Source organism: Phyllostomus hastatus, unplaced genomic scaffold, assembly GCF_019186645.2.
Source record: "Phyllostomus hastatus isolate PE091 unplaced genomic scaffold, TTU_PhHast_1.1 phas_contig_432, whole genome shotgun sequence".
Classification (NCBI taxonomy): Eukaryota; Metazoa; Chordata; class Mammalia; order Chiroptera; family Phyllostomidae; genus Phyllostomus; species Phyllostomus hastatus.
In genome coordinates this window covers 2,444,316-2,465,746 of record NW_025333880.1, presented here as the reverse complement: position 1 = coordinate 2,465,746, position 21,431 = coordinate 2,444,316, and the positions used below count along the sequence as shown (strand labels likewise).

Below are 21,431 nucleotides of genomic sequence, written 5' to 3'. Positions count from 1 at the left end.
ACAGTAGAGTGAATGAAACTGAGAATCAAATAAATGATTTGGAACATAAGGAAGGAAAAAACCAATCAGAACAAGAAGAAGAACAAAGAATAAAAAAAATAAGGATAATGTAAGCAGCCTCTGGGACAACTTCAAGTGGTACAATATTTGCATCACAGGGGTGCCAGAAAGAAATGAAAGAGCAAGAAACTGGAAATCTATTTGAAAATATCATGAAAGAAAACTTCCCTAATTTGGTAAAGGAAATAGACATTCAAGTCCGGGAAGCACAGAGAGTCCACACAATATGGATGCAAAGAGGTCTACTCTAAGACACATCATAATTAAACTGCCAAAGGTTAAAGATAAAGAGAGAATTAAAAGCAACAAGAGAAAAGCAGTTAGTTACCTACAGTGGAATTTCTATAAAACCATCAGCTGATTTCTCAAAAGAAACTTTGCAGGCAAGAAGGAACTCAGAAGAAATAGTCAGTCGTGAAAAACAGGGATCTACTGCCAAGATTGCTCCACCCAGCAAAGCTATCATTTAGAATCAAAGGGCAGGTAAAGACTTTCCCAGAGAAGAAAACACTAAAGGAGTTCATTTTCACCAAACCAGTATTATATGAAGTATTAAAGGAACTTATTTAAGAAAAATAAGATCAAAGCTATAAACAATAAAATGGCAATAAATTCATATCTGTCAACAATTGAATCTAAAAAACAAACTAAGCAAACTACAACAGAAAGAGAATCATGGATATGGAGAGGGCTTTGATGGTAGCCACATGGCAGGGGGTTTGAGGGAAAGGATGAAGAGGTGAGGGGATTAAGAAGTACAAATAGGTAGTTAAAGAATAGCCAGGATGATGTAAAGTACAATATAGGAAATGGAGTAGCCAAAGGACTTATATGCATGGCATGACACATGGACATGAACAATGATGTGGGGATTGCCTGCAGGAGTGGGGGTGCTTGGTGGAGGGGGACAAAGGGAGGAAATTCAGGACAATTGTAATAGCATAAACAGTAAAATATAAATAAAAATTAGAAGAATAAAACAAAAAATATATAATTGACATATAACATTGTGTGAGATTAAGGTATAAAATGTGATTTGATAAATTTATATATTGTGATATGATTACCACCATAGACTAAGATAATACTCTCTATATGCTCTGTAAAGTATAGTTTTCAAACTTGAGATGCATAAGAATAACATGGGAGGATTTTCAAATTGTAATATCTAGGTGCCCATCCTGAGATATTCAGTTACAACTTAGGCTGAGGTAGTCCTTGAAATGTTAAATTTTAACATGGACCCAGGTAACTGTGATGGAGGTAGAGTATCACATTTAATAAATACTGTCCTAAAGAATGCTCTGTCTCTGCTGATTCATGGTTTCTATGTAGAATCTAGTGATTCCCTAAGGCTGGCTGTGTTGCTCTTTCCTAGATCACTTCAAATATTTAAATTGGCTGTATTTCCCAAGTTAAATATTCCCATGACAATGAAATTGAGAAAAGACAAACCCATGAACAATTTTTAAAAATTGCATGTCACCGAGGACTTCATCTTGGTGTTTCAGCTCCAGGCAGGGGAGGCCCCTTTAGTATGTTAGAGCTGGGGAATCCCTATTCTCCCATCTTGAAGGTGAAGTGGGTACGGGGATGGCTGAAGGGAGAGAACATGTGTGTGTGGAGTGGGTGGGGGTGGGTGGCTGGGCAAGGTCCGTCTTACTGTTGTAGGTCTCAGTGGCCAGTCCACACACTGGGAGTCTGACATATTGAGACGGTGGTGACTCCTTTACTACAGTGACTCCCCTTTTTTCTTCACCCATCATCTCCCTCAAACTGTTGCTGCTGTTTCTGAATGTCATTGCCCCCCTTTTTTGAGATTTAGATGCTTTGGGGGGCCTCTCCTATAGTCCTTCCCTTTGCTCTCTATAGTACAGATTCCACAGAGGATTGGACCTGCAACCTTGGAATATTGGGTGGCCCTCTAATAAAGTTAGCTACCTGGCCAGGGCCTTATAACTTCAGTTTCTTATGTGTTTTTCCAGCACCCTTTTACCACCATGGTTGACAATGCTTTTGTTGTTCTCTTTACAGTTTAGACAGCAGGGCTACGAACTTATTACCCTTGTTGACTTGCTGTGGTTCCTAGCATAATGAACACTGAGAAACATTTAAAAGGAGTTTGTGCTAGCTTCAGGGAAAGAGGGAAATGGAATGGTTTATGAGATTGTATTCTGTTTCACACTGGGTCATACAAGAAGAGAAATCTGCCAGAAGTCCCACATGAAGTACCAATTTTGTGATTCTGGGAGCATTGATAGAGATTTATACACACAGAAATTTCCACTGCCCTCAAGAAACCCTCAAAGCCTTCATTTCTAGCCTTATTAACACCGAGGACTTCATCTTGGTGTTTCAGCTCCAGGCAGGGGAGGCCCCTTTACTGTGTTAGAGCTGGGGAATCCCTATTCTCCCATCTTGAAGGTGCTGTGGGTATGGGGAAGGCTGAATGGTTTGTTGGAAAGTGTTCTGCACTGGGCTTCAGTCTCAGCTGTAGCACCTACAAATCAGGAGACTTTGACTGTTAATACCAGTGACAAAAGCAATAGCCAGTACTGAACACCTATGTGCCAGGCGTGGAGCAAGATGATTTATGTACATTATCTAATGGATCTAAATTGCAGTTCTCTGAGGCTATTACCTTGAAAAACTACCTCACATTTCTATAATGAGAACCCCATGAATAAACCAAGTTAGAAAAGGATTTCTAAACTGTAAAGTAAGAAGGATTGGAATTTGCAGGGTTTGCTACATGGGTATATGATAGAAGCAAAATATTTGTGCAGTACATCTTGAGTTAACATAGTAGGAAAGAAATAAAAAGACCCTGTTGGAGAGTAGTAAGAAAAAACATTTCTTACTACTTTCTTGAATGTTTTTAATTTCTTATTTCCTTCAGTTTTGTTTGTTGATTAATTCCATACCTTGTCTTAACTCACTATTGGGTCTATGCAAAACCTGGTCTACTGAAACCATTTGGTTGAATTGATGAGGCAATCCATTCAAACAAACTGATGTATTTCTTTTTCCATTGAATCAAACAATTGGTTAAACTTTCACATTTTGCAATTTAATCCAAGATTTGATAAAGTTACTAATAGAAAAAATGCCAGTAATATTTAGCGAGCACTTAGGTGTGACAGACCCAGTACTTTTATTTATTTATTACCTCCACTTTATAAATAAGGCAACTGAGGTTTAGGAAGCTTAAAATAATTTGTCCAATGTCGAGTCACACCTAAGGTGGGATTTAAACCCTGGCAAAACAACCCACTTTGGTTCCAATTAATGAGCCATTTCCAGAAAATGTAGTTTGGCATTTGAGTTACCTGGAATGATCTCATTATATAATTTTGGTTTCATTGGACATATATAGGAAAACTTACTTTGACACAGACCATCCAAGTGTAAAGTTAGTTGAATGGTAAGTAGGTTAAACAAATTTGAAATGCAAGACTTGTTTTTTCAGGCCACACAGTTCCTTTGTAAATAATTCATTATTCACTCGGCAGCTATGCTCAGTGCTACTAGTCAGTGAGGGCATCATGGGAGATATAAATGCAGAGTGCACTGTAGTGAGAGAGAAGCACAATGGTTGAAGGGTATATAAACCAACTGCTATTGGCATTCGGACAAAGGGAAAGATTTGTTCTGTTGGGATGAATCAGAAAGGCTTCATGGAATCCCTCCACCTAAAATGTCCCCTATCCCAGACAGGCTCGCTTTCTCACCTCTTTGCAGGTTGTTGCTACCTAATCAGGAGGCTTTCTCTGACTACCCCACTGAGAACTGCTCCCCATTTCTGGTATGACGAGATGGTCTAGGATTGTCTTCAGTACTTCCTGTGTCACACTTGGAATCTTTCATTTCTTTAGTATGCCCAGGTTCTTTTTAGTGAGAAATCGTATCTTCAAACAATATCTGGTGCTAGGGATGCTCATGGTTACTTGATCACTTGTTTCTAGGCCTTTTCAGTGAGCAGAGCCAGGAAAGGTTTAAGTGTGTAAGTGTGTGTGTATGTGTGTGTATATACATATATGATATATATGCATATATTTTTCATCATTAGGCACATTAAGTACTCTTCATTTTTAGAGGAAACTGTTCTCATTGCTTTCAGTCTGCTCTGTTATGCTATTAGGCAATGGAAGCAGTAAGTTATTAAATGAGGTCTTAGTGACATGAAAGAATTAGTGCAGCTTCCTCAGGCGACTGGCTTATAAAGAAGCACCAGGAGAATTTCATTAACAAATTAGTGGTTCAGTAAGTAGAAACTCAGCTTTAGCACTTTTTTAAAGCTGTTATACTTTAGAACAGCAATTTTCAACCTTTTTCATCTCATGGCACACATAAACTAATTACTAAAATTCTGTGGCCCACCAAAAATATGTATATTTCTTGCTGTTCTGACCAAAAAAGTAGGTATAATTTTGATTCATTCACACCAGATGGCTGTTGTTGTGTTGGCTGTTGTCATTTTTTCTACTTGACAATCTCAAGGAAGAGAGGTCAGTGCCCCTAACTAAACAATCAGGTATTGCATGTTTTTAAAAAGTCCGCTGGCACACCAGTTGAAGATCACTGCTTTAGAATATAAAATCACCAGGCTGCATTAGGGTGACCTTTTGAAGTATGCAGTATTTGTATTAGAGGAAGCACTGAATAACCAGTAATGTTAGTGCTACTGTCACAGCCACAAACAATGACAACTATAGTCTATGTGTGACGACCTTGTGGCATATCAAGAACATTTCTCACACTACAGTAATTTACTGGAAAATTAAATATAATTGATTTAATCACAGAGAGAAGAAAAAAAATTACATTCACCTTTGAAAATGACAAACTCCTGGAGTTGACTTTGCTTTTGATCAAGAGCATACTACTTTATTCACCTTGGAAAAAAAACTAAGGTTGATTTTTATAGAACTTTAAATCCAAAAGTCTTTCCCATGCCTGGTATAAGCTATAGCAAATAAATGCATTATCATGTGAGTCCCCCTTAAACAGATTTTATTGTACATGCATTCGGAATGTAGAATCTCTAATAAAACAGTATCTTTAAACCTCAGGCCATCAAATACCCTAATAAGTCTCAGACAAAAGACCATTTTCATATGATACATGAATTTTGACCATAAAAAAACCCCCAAACCCCACAAAACTATAATGGCCATTGGCATTGCCTTTTAGAAGAAGCAGCCATTTTCAGCTTTAAATGGTATAGAACTGACAGAGGATGTTTTTGCTATGAAGCAGGAAAATAGATTTCATCTTCTGTGCCAATTTTGTTAAGTTGGCTTCCTGGGGCACTGTGTTGGGATGAATTCTGAGGCTGTTTCCAGCCTCCCTGGAAGATAAACACTGGTTACTTAAGGATTGGGGAGTCACAGCACATGTGCCATGCTCTAGGTAACCAGGATGAAACAACATTTAAAAACATACACATCACAGACTTACCAGATAAGCCACCCACGTCCATCTTCTTCAGGTTCTTTGCCTCCAGAATGACAACAGTCAGTTTGCCAGCAGTAGGGACATAGCGCAGGGAGAAGCAGATATCACCCAGTTTCTCTTGCTACAAAAACCAGATAAAGATGAATATACTTTGTACATATATATTGTAAATTCCTCAGGAGGAGGAGTATGACAATTAAAATAAGAAAACTCTTAGGTTCATGGGCATTTACCCAGTGGTCTTTCATTCACTAAGGAATCATCAAGAGTGACTGCCACTCATTTTGGTTTTTAAACAGCTCATTTATACTTTGACATCCATCAAACTAGATCCATAATTCAGCGGCTCAGGAAAGGAGACCAAGATGACTCTTTTAGAGACTCCTCTCTGCATAGCAATGCAACACTGTTGGCGAACTTTCATAGCTTTACTAAATACCTCTGAAAAGAGCCAACACTTCTTTAGTCATATCTCCCCTACCTAAATTTGGGTCTCTTTACACCTCATAGGATTGTGTCCAATACTTTGTATTTAGATTTTGGGGGAAAAGACTTCTGTTTATGATCCACTAAATTTTATCTGTTGGTGAGAAATTCTGACTTTCTAGTAGCTGAAAGTCACTAAAGTAAGTTTTTGAACTTTTCCTTTTATTTATTTCAAGTGAGGTCTAACTTTCACTTTTTCTTATCCTAATATTTGTAAAAAATCTAAGTGGCAGGTTGGAAAACAAATACTGTATTTTTCAGACCATAAGTCACATCTAGGTTTTAGAGGAGGAAAATAGAAAAATCTTGAAGGAAAAAATGTGATAAAATATTTAATAACATAAATAACATAATATTTCACCAATGTAAATGTAAAGCTACATTTGGACTATAAGATGCATCCCCATTTTCCTCTCAGATTGGGGGGGGTGCATGTTATAGTCTGAAAAATACTGTGCATAGTGGTGCTAAACAAAGCATCTCATAGCCCTTCATGTTATTTCATTGATACCGTATTTTAGACCCAAAGCATGTTTGACAATCCTGTTCTCAGGCATTTCTGAACCAAGGAGTCAGAGTTCAAGATGATTGTATATAGAATGAATATATATAAATTTTTTTTTCCCCAGAAAGGACTGCTATGTGTTCTCCCACCTTAAGTGTCTTATTCTTTGGTATAAATAATTAAGAACCATGGTATTAGAACTTTTGCAGTCATATTTACAAGAATGAGAGAGATGGGGTGGGAGTTGCTGGAGGCTCTAGACTGCTTTCTGATGTGGGGAATTATGTATATGGCAAATGAGGGTTGATTTCTTATTTCTCCTTCCTGCCAAAAAAGTGAATCCTGATTCCAAAGAATGAAATGATTGTGTCGGACATCTGCACATGCACTTCAACACAGGGATGTGGTAGAGAAGGCCATACCCTCAGGTCCTCTCATGTTATGCTCTTATTATATTTGGCTTTATCTGTAACGTCATGAACTTTGAATCAGCCAGAGTCTCCAGGGTGGAAATAACTGCCTAGATATGTTAACAATTTAAGGAAATGTAATCACTGTATAGGGTATTCATTATATCCATCTTTACAAGAGAAAAGCATATCTCCCTGTTCTATGATCTGTCTATAGTGAGAAGTGATATATTCAGTGTGTGTGAGAAGTGGTGCTCTTTCTGTGTGAGTAATGCTTTTATTAAAAATATCAACATATGTCTTATTTTTGTCTTATTGTGCACGCATCTAAGTTTTCCCATAAGACTGTAAACTCCTTGAAGACAGGGTCCTCACCTGAATTATCATTTCCCACACATCTCCAAAAGGGAAATAAAGGGCAATTTTAGATAATACCTCCCATTTTGAGTTATCTAGGTCATAGCTCACTTCCTTAGTGTAGGAAATAGTTACTTTTAATGTGTTAAATTCACCCTAAGTGCCCAGGCACCTCTACAAATTAATTTACACATAAGGAGAACCTAGTGGAATAAATTACTTCTCATAGTCTAAAAATACAGAATGCAAGAATGAGAGTTAATATCATAAAAATCAATACGAAGTGTAGGTGGATTCATCCAAACCTCATGAGAGAAGAAAAATGTAAATGAACAAAATTGCTGTTTAAAAGTGCTCATTAGGAGGAGGGTTCTTTTTGCCGGGTTCTGTCTTTTTGCCGTGATACCCTCCCTGGGGAACTCACTCGGTGGCAGAAGCAGGTCATGGTAACAGCTGTAACTGGCACTTTAGACATGACTATTCTTTTAAGTGACTCCTCTCTTTGTGGCCCATCACTTAATTTATGGGCATCTCAATGGTTTCAAACAAAGAAAACTCACGACTTGCCTATCTTCCAGTATCTTTTCATTCTTCACTCATAATATATAGGGAATTTTAAAGATTTTACATAATATTTTAGAAGAGAGGAGTTATAAAATGTGAAAAACCACTCCTCAAGTAGGAAAAATATGTAAAGTTTTCTGTAATTTTAAAGCTATGGGATGGAGAAAGAATGAATGTTTAAAAGAAAGAAAATATCAAAAATGGAAACTTGGGGAGAAAGAGTAATAAGGAAAAGTACTTATTTTAGCACCTTTACAGATCTACATTTAACTAATTTAGGGACTTGAACATGTAAAATTTCATTCGGATATAAAATTATCATACTCAGTATTCCAAATTAAACATATTTTTATATTAATTGAAGTTACTTCCTAGTGTTTTAAAACCTTATTACTTTTTGGTTTTATAAGCCATTTGAAAGAGAGTCACTGTTTATTCTGGAAGTCATGTCCCTTGGGGCACCAAGCAAATTGATAGAGAAAAACTCATTCTCTAGAAAGAGGCGAGGAAAATACCCAATTCGTACAAACCTTTATTTTGTTCATTACATTTTCTGAGTTGTAGCTATGAGGTATAAATATATGGCTTTTTCTAAATGTTTAAAAATCTGCTTTAATAATTCTCTAAAATGACAACTTTGAGAATGGGGGCAACTGTCTTCTATTACATTCTGGTTTTATTCTTAATTGATTTAGGGCATTTAATTAGATGGCAATGAACTCCTGTCCCTGGGGTCTGGTTCTAGCATGTAAAGGTTTCACTGTATCTCCTCATCTACATGAAAGGATTGGAATGATCTGACAGTTTTCTTTTTTTTATCTTCACTCAATGATATTTTTTCATTGCTTTTAGAGAGAGAGGAAGGGAGAAAGGAGGGAGAGACAGAAACATCAATGCAAGAGAGAAGCATTGATCAGTTGCCTCCCATACACACCCTGACCGGGGACCACACACACTGACACTAGTATCTTGCATACCTGGACCAGGGACTGATCCCACCCTTAAGTATGTGCCCTAACTTGGAATTGAACCTGCAACCCATGGGTTATGGGAGCATGCTCCACCCAACTGAGGCATACCAGCTAGGGTAATCTGAGAGCTTTATATGGACATTTTCATATCAAGCTCTTATATCAGAGTTTTCACATGCCACTTTGGAAGAAAGATGATTAAGTAGTGACATCTAAAGATTTAATATTAAACATTTTATCTATTACTCCAAAGTTCTAGAAACTGAAAATTTCTAAATTTTAAAAATGTTTTCTTAAACATTTTTAAAACAAAAGTGGAACAAAAGTGGTTCTTATCTTGGCTGGGTGGCTCAGTTGTCTGAAGCATTGACTCCACCCTCGCCCCATACACCAAAATGTTGCAGGTTTGATTCCTGGTCAGGGCACATAGTGAGGCCTGGGGTTCGAACCCCGAACAGGGCACGTATAGGAGGACACAGATCAATGTTTCCTTCTCACATCAATGTCTCTCGCTCTCTTTCTCTCTCTCTCCACTCCCTTCCTCGCTCTCTAAAATCAATAAACATATCCTCAGGTGAGGATTTCAAAAAAAGACAAACATGGTTCTTGGAAAATTTATGTAGAAAGATGTACCCAAACCTACATCTCAGATCCTTAATGCTCCTTGCCAGTTCTGTCTAGTGTTTTCCACAACAGCCCTGTGAGGTAGGTATTGTTATGTCCACTTTATAAATGAAAGCCTGAGACTGAGGGTGCATAGTTGCCTCAGTGCAGTGCTGAAGCAAGGTCCTTTAACTCAAAGTCATGAGTTGTCTTTACTATCACATCGCCATCTGGAATGACAAACCAGTATTCCGACTGACCACCCATTGCATATTTCATTCTCCCTGGCATTTTAGCCCTATCCTAAAACTAGAAATAATGTTTCTGGAAGTATAGTTTTTGTAAGATAATTTCAAGACCCTGTAGTGTTGCAGCCAACAGATGAGTGCTTTTGCTGCTGTGATTATCTCATGAAGAAGCCTTATTACTATTAGGAATTTTAGCTTTATAATTTATTTTAGTCAATTTGCCTTGATCACTAGGTGGAAACCACCAGTCAGTGTTAGAAAGATCCAACTGTGAGATTTAGAGAAATTAACCTGCTCTTTTAGAATGTGGAGCTGACAGTCAGAACACCTTTATTCTGAGCTGCTTGACAATTCCATTATTTTTTTAGAGCAGCCACTTAATAGAGCCGACACAAATTAATGATTTAATAGACAACCACAGCAATAGCTTTCCTTTTCCGAAAAGCATTACAGATACTAGAACAGAGGTCATATCTAATGGATAAATAAAAAGTTTGATTTAAAATGAATATTTATTTGATGGCTTCTATAACATCATGCATCATTTTATATGTAAAAAGAGGTACTCACTGGCCTTTGCAAATGGGGCTAATTTCACATGTTTGTTGGAAATGCTGTACTTTTGAATGAGTTTTAAAATGGTACCTGGATTGACTTAATGCTGTGACATTTTAAAAAGACATGTTCTGTTTATATTACTATTAGGATTTTTCCATTAAGTTGGTGATAGATTCTCTGTGTAGAGTATTTTCCTATGCAGTGAGGAATCTATTTAGAGAGGACAAGTACTAAATGAATGTCCCATAATCTCTCAAAGTGAAAATTGAGACTATGCATATTCTCCATTTTTTAAAATACTAAGATGTTATTTATTTATAAGAAGGACAATGTCAGGTTTTTAATTTTAATAACAAAATGGGTGGCTTTAAGTATGTCCTTTGTGTGGCGTTATCTTTCAAATTCATTTTATTCCCATAACTCCTTGAATAGCCCTGAAGTGTCTGCCAAATTGGTATTTACATGCAATGGTCCAGATGGTCACAGTGTGAAACATTGCTGTGGATGTACCCAGGCTAAAAAGACTGCCTAGTGCACAAATATACAGTAAATTGCTCAGGTGAATGAGGCAGTAAATTATGTCTTGAATACTTATTTTTACTACATAATCTATTAACTTTGTATTCGTTCAATTTTTCATTCATTTCATATTAAACAACTGTTGAGTTCCACCACGGGTTCTTCCAGGCTCTAGACTCCATTTCACCTAGATGAATGAGATGGCTTTAAGATTTCCAGAAAATAGTGGAGAGGCAGACTTAGAGAATAACAACGTAACATGGTAACCGCACTGTAGTGGTGACACAAATGCTACGTTATGGGTGCCAGGAAGAGGAGTTTTGAAATTTTGCAGGGTCTGGTAATCACACTAAAAAGAGGAGGACTTTAATTGCAGATTTATACCCCCAATGATTATTTAGCAATTTCTCCAGCCACCTCAAATACATCTCTTTGTAAAGCTAATGTGCTTGCTATGCAAATTGACCTTTAAGACAAGTCTCTAGCCCTCCTCTTTCAACCAGAACTAGCATCTGGGGTGTTGGTGACATAACATTGGTCCTGGAGGAGCCAATATCTGAGCTGAGATGTGAAGGTTCAGCAGGAAGAATCAATGTGAGCCCAGTGAAGAAGAGAGCAACAATGTTCAGGCACAGTGATGCATGTGCAAAGTCCTCACGAGCTGAGACCAAGTTAGTCTTCTATAAGTGTCACATCATGTGATTAAATTAAACATGAATTTCTATTTATGATTTACATCTTCAACATTTCTTCATGATATCCTTAACTTCTATTTTGATTAAAGGATACATTCTATTCATATTAGAAATAATAGTTAGCATCAGAAAAGTGCACATTCTGAAATGATCAAAATAAGAATGATGAAAACAGAAAGTCAAAATGCCTATTAAAAGGAACAGTCAAGTGCAGAATAGAGTGGTGGGCAGAGCACTGGAATGAGACACGGGCACTAACTCACTATTTGTTCGTTAACAAATAGTTATTTATGGGGCATTTCTTATGTGCCAGGCACTGTTCTAGCCACTAGGATACAACAAATCATGCAAAAATCAATGAATAAAATAGTAAACTATAAGTAGTTTTACTTAGAGTGGTTAGAAATAGTTAAAAATAAAGTAGTTGGAAGTTGTTAAAAATAAGGTAGTTAGGAGAGTGCCTGGCACATAAAATATACTCTATGAACATTTGCTATTATTATAACAAAACTCCTATTTGAACCACCATCTTCTCTAGACAGTTACAGATTCCTCTGCTCTTTTTCACAGCCAAACTTCTTGAATGAGCTGGCTTTAATCATTGTCCCTATTATGTATGCTCCACTGACTTCTCTCTGTATCATTTTATTGAAATGGTGGTTTCCAGTGTCATCTGTATTAGTAAGCCAAATATTTTTCAGATCTCATTGACCTGAACTCTCACCAGAATTCGTTGACTTCCTCTCCTTTTTGGATTCTGTAATACAATGTGTTCTTGATTTATCTGCCTCTGGCCACTCATTCTTGATCTCTTTTCTCAAGGTTTAGTCCTAGCCCATTTCTTTTCTTCATAAACTAATATTATCTCAGTCTATGGCTTTAGTTACAATTTAGAAGGGATTCCCAATTTTATATCTTGAGTTTAGATCTTTTATCTGTGGTCCAGTCTCATAGATCTAACTGCCTACTTGTCATTTCCACATTAGAATATTTCATACACACCTTAGACTCAAATGCCAAAAGCTAAGTTCACTATCTTTCTCAAAACCCTAGTTCATTCTGTTGCAGTGGTTGGCACCAGCCTCCAGCTAGTGCTTCAGCAAGAAAATGGGGAATTATTTACCTTTGACCTCTTTGGAGTTCTGATTTAATCTATTAGAATCTCTCAAATGGGTTTACTTGTTTCCATCCCTATCCAATAAATCTCTGATATTGCAATGTTAGAATATTCACCACCCTAATTCAGTAATCTGTCATCTTACTATTTCAAAAGTTCTTAGTTGGTTTCCTTAAATTTACTCTTGAAATACAGTGGGCAGTCACCTTCTAAATAACAAATCTACCTACAATCCTTAAGTAGGTCGTCTGTCTCTCTTGGGGTAAAGATCCATGTCTTTAACCATCAGTTACAATATTTTTCAAGGGATGGTTCCAGCTTACTTCTCAGCCTCATTTCATGCCACTTTCCCCTCTCTGCTCTGGCCACATCAGTTTTCTTCATGTTATTAAATACGTCATGTTAACTCTACTCATCTTTCATGCCTCATCTCAAAGATTATTTGTGTAGTGAAGCCTTACCTGAATCATCAGACTAAATAAAGTCCTTGGATATTCTTTAGTAGACTCTGTACTCTTCTTTTGAAATATTGATTATAGTAATAATATACTATAATCATGTACAATAATTGTAATCATGCACAGCAAGCATGTATTTATTTTTGTGACTATTGGATTATAGCTCACTTCCACGAATTTGATCATCTGTATATACCTTTATATGCATAGTAGCTGGCACAAAAGAGATTATTAGTACACTTTCATAGAGCCAAAGAATGCTCAACTCTGGAAGAAACTACTAGAGGAGTGATGTGTACGACTTCCAGATTCAATCACCCAAACTCCTACCTATGATCTTTTCTCTCTCCTATGACTGAGATAATGACCTTAGAGTCACCTTGAAAGCCACATGCTGGAGACAACAGAGATTTAATCACCCAGGACCCCTGAATGGTTCCTGAAGAAAAGCAGAGTCCTGCCTACCAGTGTGGAACTGCCTTGTACTACTGAGTGAGCAAGAAATAAATTTCTGTTACTGAACCACTCACAATTAGACCTATTTGTTACTGTCAATAGCCTGACATAATTAATACAAATAAGTGAATGCGTTCTAAATGATGGTGTCAGAAGTATAATTAGTGATCCATTTTATGTTGCAGAGTTTGTAGCAACACTTAGTCTTATACTTCATTAACTCAGTTTACCAAACCCTTATTTTGTGTTTTCAATATGTTAGTCATGATGCAAGGTACTGGGAACAAAGGATGTTTGAAACTTGTTCTTGCCCTTAAGGGATAACAGGCATAAAAACAAAAGTTCAACAGAAAATGGTTAAGTGCCATTATAGAAATGTGTATTATGAATGACCACTATGGAGAAGGTAGAAAAATTTGTTGTGCGTAATTTCATATATGTAAATTTTGAGTGGAGGGTAGGGGAATGTGAACAGAATGAGTACTGGAAAGTGAGTCCCAGAAATGCCCCTGTCAATACTCTTCATGCTGTCATGTGCTTTGGGGCCTGCCATTTCACTCTTCATTCCCTTTCACTAAAGCTCTAGATCTCTAGGAGACCTTTAAAATAATAGGAAATACTGTTTTGCCCCCTAGTGGACGGCACAGCAATCCACTGTGATATTCAATTTTAGCTGATAGTTTCTTGAGTTATGAAAGTTTCATCTAAATGAAAGGAGATTGGGCAAAAAAGGGGGAAATAATGGGTTTGCCCCCATACCCTGGGATCCTGCTTTAGTTAATAGAGGGCCTCAGTGGGATCCTGGGAAGTGAGCCCCCTTATGAAGACATATGAAGGGGAAGGGAAATACTGGAGAACAGTTTGGGGAAGATATCCAAAGACACACCTTTACCAAGTTGCCTTGTTCCATTAATATTCTTCCAGTGTTAACTACATGTCCTTGACTATTCTGGGTCAGGTCAAATTTTGCATTTGATCTTAGCCAAAGGGCCAAGAAGTGATGAAGTCCAATTTTAAATATTCTATTTTCTTGCCTTCATGTGACTTGGATGTTCTGAGGTAAAGTGGACTCTTCCAAACAGTTATTTGGGTTAGGGGAAACCAGTGTTTTCTTTTAAAATGCAAATGTGGATACCAAGTAATTTTGAAACATGGGTGACATATATTTCTAAATAAAAATGTGGATTTGACCTCTACAGTTATGAAGGATGCATTGTAAAGAAGTATTATGCCAGACATGGGCCACTGATCCTGGAGCATTCATGACTGACAATGCCAAGTAATCCTTGGAAGGCACTGTCTGGTACTTTTAACCCTTAGACATGTCATCTCTAGTGCCAGAGATATGCATCTGAGTGATTTACACATAGGCTTACTGATAGAGCAGAATAAAAAATTTTCTTATGTAAAACAACTGCAGAATTTATATCCTGACCTGCCACTCTGCATCCTAACTTAAAACTAGGTGGGAATAGGGTCTCGACAGAGAAAGCTCAGGAGCCAATGTGTTGTAGCCAGAGAATACTTTTCTTTTTTCAGTTCTGGGGTGATGGTGCTTACAAGGGAATCTTGTAAGCTTACAAGATGGTGCTTACAGAAGGAATGGCAATGTCATGCAATAGGACATGCCATTGGCTGAGGAAAGTTTTCCTTCCCCTCAGGAGGGCTGGGTAGAAGAGGACAGGGTGAATGCACAGCAGACCTGAGCTTTTCCACTAACCAGCTCAGGGCATGCTCTGAGAAAATTCTTCCTGCACCAGTACACTATTGGAGATAAATAATACCTGCTTTATCTTTAGGTGAGAGTTATACGAGACCCATCTGTGAGCCAAGAGGAGCTCAAAATCATGGATAGAAAAACCAAAAGAAAGCAATAAAGAGATTATGGCAAGTTACACAGAAGCTGGTGAGAAAGGAAAAGCTACTGAAAAGCAAGGTTAGAGATGTCAGAGGGGCCAAACTCAGCTTGTCCACTTCCGGCTTCAGTTGGCCATGGGGTGTGTCCATTGCAAATGGGAGCCTTTAAAAAAGAGAAAAGACAGAACAAGAAAAAGGCCCCAAAGAACTGAGTTGGGGTGGGGAAGGTGAGGCAGTGGGAAAACAGGAGAAAGAATAAAAGGGAGGAAAAAAATGAGGACAGTAAAGGAAATGCCAGTTTGTCTATTTTATCTTCCATTAGAAAGAGGGCAGACGGAAGGGAGAAGACAAGGAAAATCAAACAACTTGGAACAATGAGGACAGCAGTGGGAGGATTTTGAAAGAGGATTTTATGTGAATTCACTTCATAAGGGATGAGAGCTGTTGCCTGACAAGGGGACCCTAATCGTTAGTTCCATTGGGAAGAACCCAGGAGACTTATCTATGGTAATTCAAATCCACAGAAATAAAGAGTTCAACATGAACCTCTGATGACAGAAAATGGTACATCTTGTACAAGGCTGTGTCTGTAGGAAAAGCATGAGGTACTGTGGTGATTTCCCCAAGCTAAAGCTTAAGCCTTCATTCACTTGAGGATTGAAATGGGATAGAGGTCATATGGAAATTTTGTTGAAAAAAGTACCATAATGTTGAATTCCATTACCGGCAGCATAGACATTCAGCATTAGAATGGGGAAGTAGAAAAGGATGAACTAAAAAGATGTTGAGAGGAACATGGGTACTGTACATTCTGTGTGCTTTTCATCCAGAAAAGAGAGGCCTTCTGGCTGTTGTTAGAACATGCATCAACAAATCATGTGTGCAAAAAAGTGCCTGAAGAAAAAGATCTTACATAAGGGCTAGGTAGCATGTGGAGTTTAGCAAGGAAGGACCATATGTGGTTTTGGGTAGGTAGCCCCTTAAAAAGGTTGCCATGGAGTACCCTTGGGGGAAATCAAGAACATGATTATTTATTGATGGAAGAAAATATTATCAGTGTTACATATTATGTATAGTTCTTTAGAAATGGACTTGAAGGTACAGCAGAAATTTAGGTAAGCTTGTCAGAAAGTGGAAGAACAAAGATAAAAATGACTGGAGAAGGTGGCTTTTGCTGAGGAAAGAAAACCACTACGCAAGAGAAGGGGCCCGAGTGAAGTCCGCAGAGGATTAAAGAAAGGATTGGGGTAAAGAAGAGCCCCCAGTGAATTTGATTCAAGAAAAGGTTTAAAAAATAAAAGAAAATAACAGGTTTTCTGTGATGCAACCCAAGCTCCAGAAAAAGAATATGATAGAGTCTGAGGTAAGAGGATGGAAGAGCACAGAAAGAAAGCAGATTGTCAGTTATGTCTCAATAAAACAGGAAAACAAAAGTGGCTAATGAGATATGGAGGCTTAAAAAGACCCACACGGGTATAGAGAAAGCATTGCTTGCAAGTAGGACTATATAATATATCCAGAGTGCCAAAGTTTAGAAGCACAGCAAAATTTTACAGTAGAATACCAGTACTTTACAAAAAAGTAAGAGCAAATTTACTCCTGAAGGAATTGACTTGAGGGTTCTTGAAACTCATCACCAGGGGAAGAGGAGCACACTGAGTAGGGGAATGGGCTGTTGGAGAGGGAGAACCTGGGTTAGGTTGTGAGTAGGAAGAAAAGAGACCAGCTTTGTAAATGTTCCTGGCTCCTCTAATCCTTATGAGCAAGAAGAATTAAGACAGCAGAAATGGGAGGCTCCAGCTTAAAGATAACTGCCCTTTTGATGGATCTTTTTGGAAAAGGGTGGTATCACTTGCAAAGATGTTAGAACATATAAAGGGTGATCTACGAAGATGATCCCAGAGTATAGCATAAAGACCATGGACAAGAACAGGAAAATGGGGAAAGTATTATACAAAGAACTATCAAAGGAGATACACATTTATGCAGCAGAAACATTACTACATGAAAGCAACTATATTTGGAGTTGGAACAAGTAGAACAAGAACTGCTACTACTTATACTACTCGTATGGCCCTTTATTGGACCATGTTCTACTGTGGCTTCAAATCTTCAACTGAGACTTTCCCCTGACCATTCTCGTGAGTTTGACCCTTCTTCTCTCTTTATTTCCATGACAGCTTTCCAAACTCTGTGTACAGCATTTGCAATGTAATACTGGAGACATCTGTTTACCTATCTGACCCTTTCATTAAGCAGGAACTATATTTTGATCAGTTTTGCCCAACCCTGGGTCTCTATATAGCTAAAGGTCAACAAAAAGTTACATATCAGGAGAGACTGTATCTTATTGTACAAAAGGCACAGGACAGGAGAAAATGGAAATTCTAAGTTTTTGTGCTATATAAGAAAAGTTTGGATTCGGTTGGTTAAAATTATGTGGAAAAGTCATCTGCTGTGATGGGGAATGTGGGTTACATAACAGAAATCACAAGTTCTGCCTTCTGAGAGGCTCCCAGCAGAGTAAAGGAGGAGGCCCCTGGTTCTTCAATAGCTCCTGCCTCTCATGCCACAAAGCAACCCTACAATACAGAGGGGAGAAAAGTCTATGAGGAAAAGCAAATAAAAAGTATGTTATATGGACAAGTGATATAAAAACATTGAACTGTGTCTAGCATAGAGTTGATAATTTTTAAAAAGTTATTTAAATAGAAAGGCATTTGGAAATATCATTTGAGTTTCTTATTTTTTAAAGATTTTATTTATTATTTTTTAGAGAGGGAAGGGAGGGAAAAAGAGAGAAACATCAATGTGTGGTTGCTGGGGGCCATGGCCTGCAACCCAGGCATGTGCCCTGACTGGGAATTGGACCTGTGATGCTTTGGTTTGCAGCCTGCGCTCAATCCACTGAGCTATGCCAGCCAGGGCTTGAGTTTCATATTAAAAGAAAAGGGCCAGTGGATGTTTGGGGACCAGACTTTCTGGGAGAGTAGGCATGGCAAGGACAATGTGTAAAGATCATTGGGAGAATGCCAGACAGGATAAAAATATAAAAGAGGCAAAGACAAAACAATCACAATTTGGGAGGACTGAGTAGATTTTAAAAATGATTTGAGTAACATTGGGAATTTGACTAGTTTTATGGTTGGAGATAAATTGAATCTAGATTTATATATAATAATGCAGCTACCTTTTATAATAAAGAACTGGTAAGAATAAAGTGAAATCAAAAACAGGGAAAAGCTTTGCAATATGAAACCTGTTCTGTGAATGAAAGGTACTAATATTTTTCTTGCTAGTTTAATATTGGCAGAATAACCGTTTTAAAAGAGAGTTTCCCCTACTTCCTCTGCTTCATTATTTTTCCTTTAGACATCTGAGAGGCTGGATTTTGTAAAGATGCAAACAAGCTCTCTTTAAATTTAGATTTAGATATTGCTGGATCTTGTAAAGATGCAAAAGAACCCTCATTACTTGATGGCATAAACTGAGGTGGAATATTTGAATTTCTGAATAGGTATAAATCTCAACTATGGCCATTTTAGTCCTTTACAGGGGAATTATAACCCTCTATAGATGGAATGCTAGGAGAATTGTAAGAATTCTTTGCTTGGAATAAAAAAAGTACAGTCCATCTTTTGTGCCACAAACATGTTACATTGACTTGAGAGTTTCATGGTGTCACTGTGAAAATAATATCACATTGTGGTATTACAAACAATCTTTCTCATGAACAGTCCATTTAGTTAGTTTTCTGATATAGAGGAGAGCATATAGAGCAGCAAATTATAGGCATCTGGATTGGGAATTTGAATTAGAGATTCATCTTGGTTACATAACTGACTTGAAGCAATATGAAGAAATTTGCTTAACTTTATAGTTACCTCCTGCACAAAATAGATCACCAATTCGAAGTGATAAGGGAAGACATCTAACAACATCTACATTAATCTCCACTTCTTAGTGAAGCTGGAGATTCACTTGCATGTTAGTTCTTTTTCAGAGTTTTTGACTTTTATCTCTTCCATGGTGATCTTCTGTTCTCATTCATTTCTGCAGAGAGGTTATGCAACTAATTAGTGTATTTCTCATGTAGGCCTTAAACATATTACATGTTGTGGCACAGTTACAGAGGAAGTTAAGACCATCTCTAAATATATTGGGAATTCAGTTTGCCAAGATTTCAGAAATTGTTCATTTCACAGAAACAATTTAGTTTCCATCTGGTTCGCCTAGGGGAGAGTTCACTGGTGTTCATTGTTAAGAAAATCATATCATTAGGGAATTTAATGGCCCTTTGCAAGGAAATGTGGATGTCACTGAATCACATAGTACAAAAATACAGTTTATCTGCAAATGAGTAGGATGTGAATGAATTTGAATGGAAGCCATTCTCTTCAGACTAAGCAAAGCAAGACATAGGTAGGTCTTTTGCTTCATTTTGCGTGTGCCCCATTGACAGCTGGAGGGACCATGCTGAGATGTCAGAAAATTTTGAATTATGTAAAGTACATCACAGATTTTTATGAGAAATACCTACTGTTTTTTTTTTAAAAGCACATGTTATGCAATTGTAACTCAAGGTATTTTAAACTAAGATAATAGCCCTCTTTATTTGTGACATTCTGGCTTTCCATTTTTGAGCATCATATTTTTATGAAGAAAATATAGTTTCTAGAAAATGTAAATGAAAACTGATCCATAAATTTCTCGTCAGCATCGCTGGATTGATAAAGATAGGCCTGGACGGACCTGGTCGGACCCTGGGGTGAGGGAAGGGATGCAGGGAACCACCAGGCGGTGGCAGCCGGTGAGGCCGTGTTCTCTGGGTAACCAGGCTAGTGCAGTGTGTAAGAACAGATTCTCCCCTGGTCTTCCAGCAAAGATGCGGCGCTGGAGGAAGTCATTGCACTAAGCACGAGGAAAGCTAGTGAGGTGACTGACTAAGGGAAAAGTCCTCCTACACCCTTTAGGTCCCTGGGTGATGGTGAGACTGTGTATCACTGGGTGATACCTGTGACTGTAGAGGGTCAACATGGCAGGGTAGGGGGAGGAGTGTTACTGTCCTGTAAATCAAGCCTCCGAAAGGGATGGGATTGGCTGGGGTGGGGCTGGACACTCCTGGCGCGATTGTAAATTTGGGCCGGGATATTTAAACTGAGAGAAGGGAGAGGTGGGCTCTTCCTCTGGTACCTGTGGCATGGATGTGCTGGCAGGGGCTTCTGGGACCTTTCCTGGCCCCAGGAAGCCACATGGCTGATGGGTGCCGTCCCCATATGCAGACCCCAGGAAGAAGCCTAAAGCTGGACTGCAACTTGGAACAAGCTAAGTCAACTGGAGTATCACGCAGCGGCCTCCTGCGATTGTGGAGGGACTTGCCGAGGGACAGTATTTTTAAATGGGAGAAGGAACTCTGGGCGCAGCCTTGGGCTGGTCTGGCAGAGGTTGGCAGTTTTCCTCTGGGTTTTCCAGAGGAGTTGGGTGTTGAGGCTAGAGACTCCTATGCTCCCAGATTGTGCAGCTTTAGAATAAAAGATCTCTTTCTTTCTCTCACCAAACCTCTGCCTCCAGAATTTCCCTACGGGTGGCAATGGGCAGCCAAACCCCACTTTTGTTCGGTAGCATGATAGCCTTTATCATCATCATTGTCTATGATTTTATTATGTGACATCCTATTAATGGAGATAATGCTAAAAATGTTTTAAAAGAGATGTTTTCACATGTGAAATCCATAAAAAGCATGTTTACCAACACTGTACATAAAAATATTGTGCAGATTTCCACAGAAATTTACCTCAGAAAACTAGTAACTGTTGTTGTTCAATAAATTCTGCAAGTGGACAAATTAAGAGCCTGAAGTAATCATTATTTTCATTACCTTGAAATGCATATGAATTCTTGGCAAATAAATTAAAAAAACCCAGAAACTTAAAAATATCATACGAATTTCAGATGAACTTCCCAAAATGTTTCCAACTAGGAAGAAGAACATGTGAATGCTGAGTGACAACATTTTGAATTTGAAGCTGAAAAGAGTGAGTATAAAATTGTTACCAAAACAATTAGGCAGTGGAGTCCTTGAATACTTAAAAACATTTGGCTGAAGGACA

The 21,431-nt window shown here is 38.0% G+C and overlaps 1 protein-coding gene across 6 annotated transcripts in view; it reads right to left on the bottom strand.

Moving 5' to 3' along the window:
• Positions 1-21,431, bottom strand: part of SYT1 (synaptotagmin 1) — a 529,074-nt gene that overhangs the window by 91,356 nt on the left and 416,287 nt on the right. For all 6 annotated transcript variants that reach the window (XM_045845010.1, XM_045845011.1, XM_045845009.1 and 3 more), the window contains one exon: positions 5,521-5,638. In XM_045845010.1, coding sequence (XP_045700966.1) covers positions 5,521-5,638 — 118 coding nt within the window. The remainder of the gene's footprint in view (positions 1-5,520; positions 5,639-21,431) is intronic.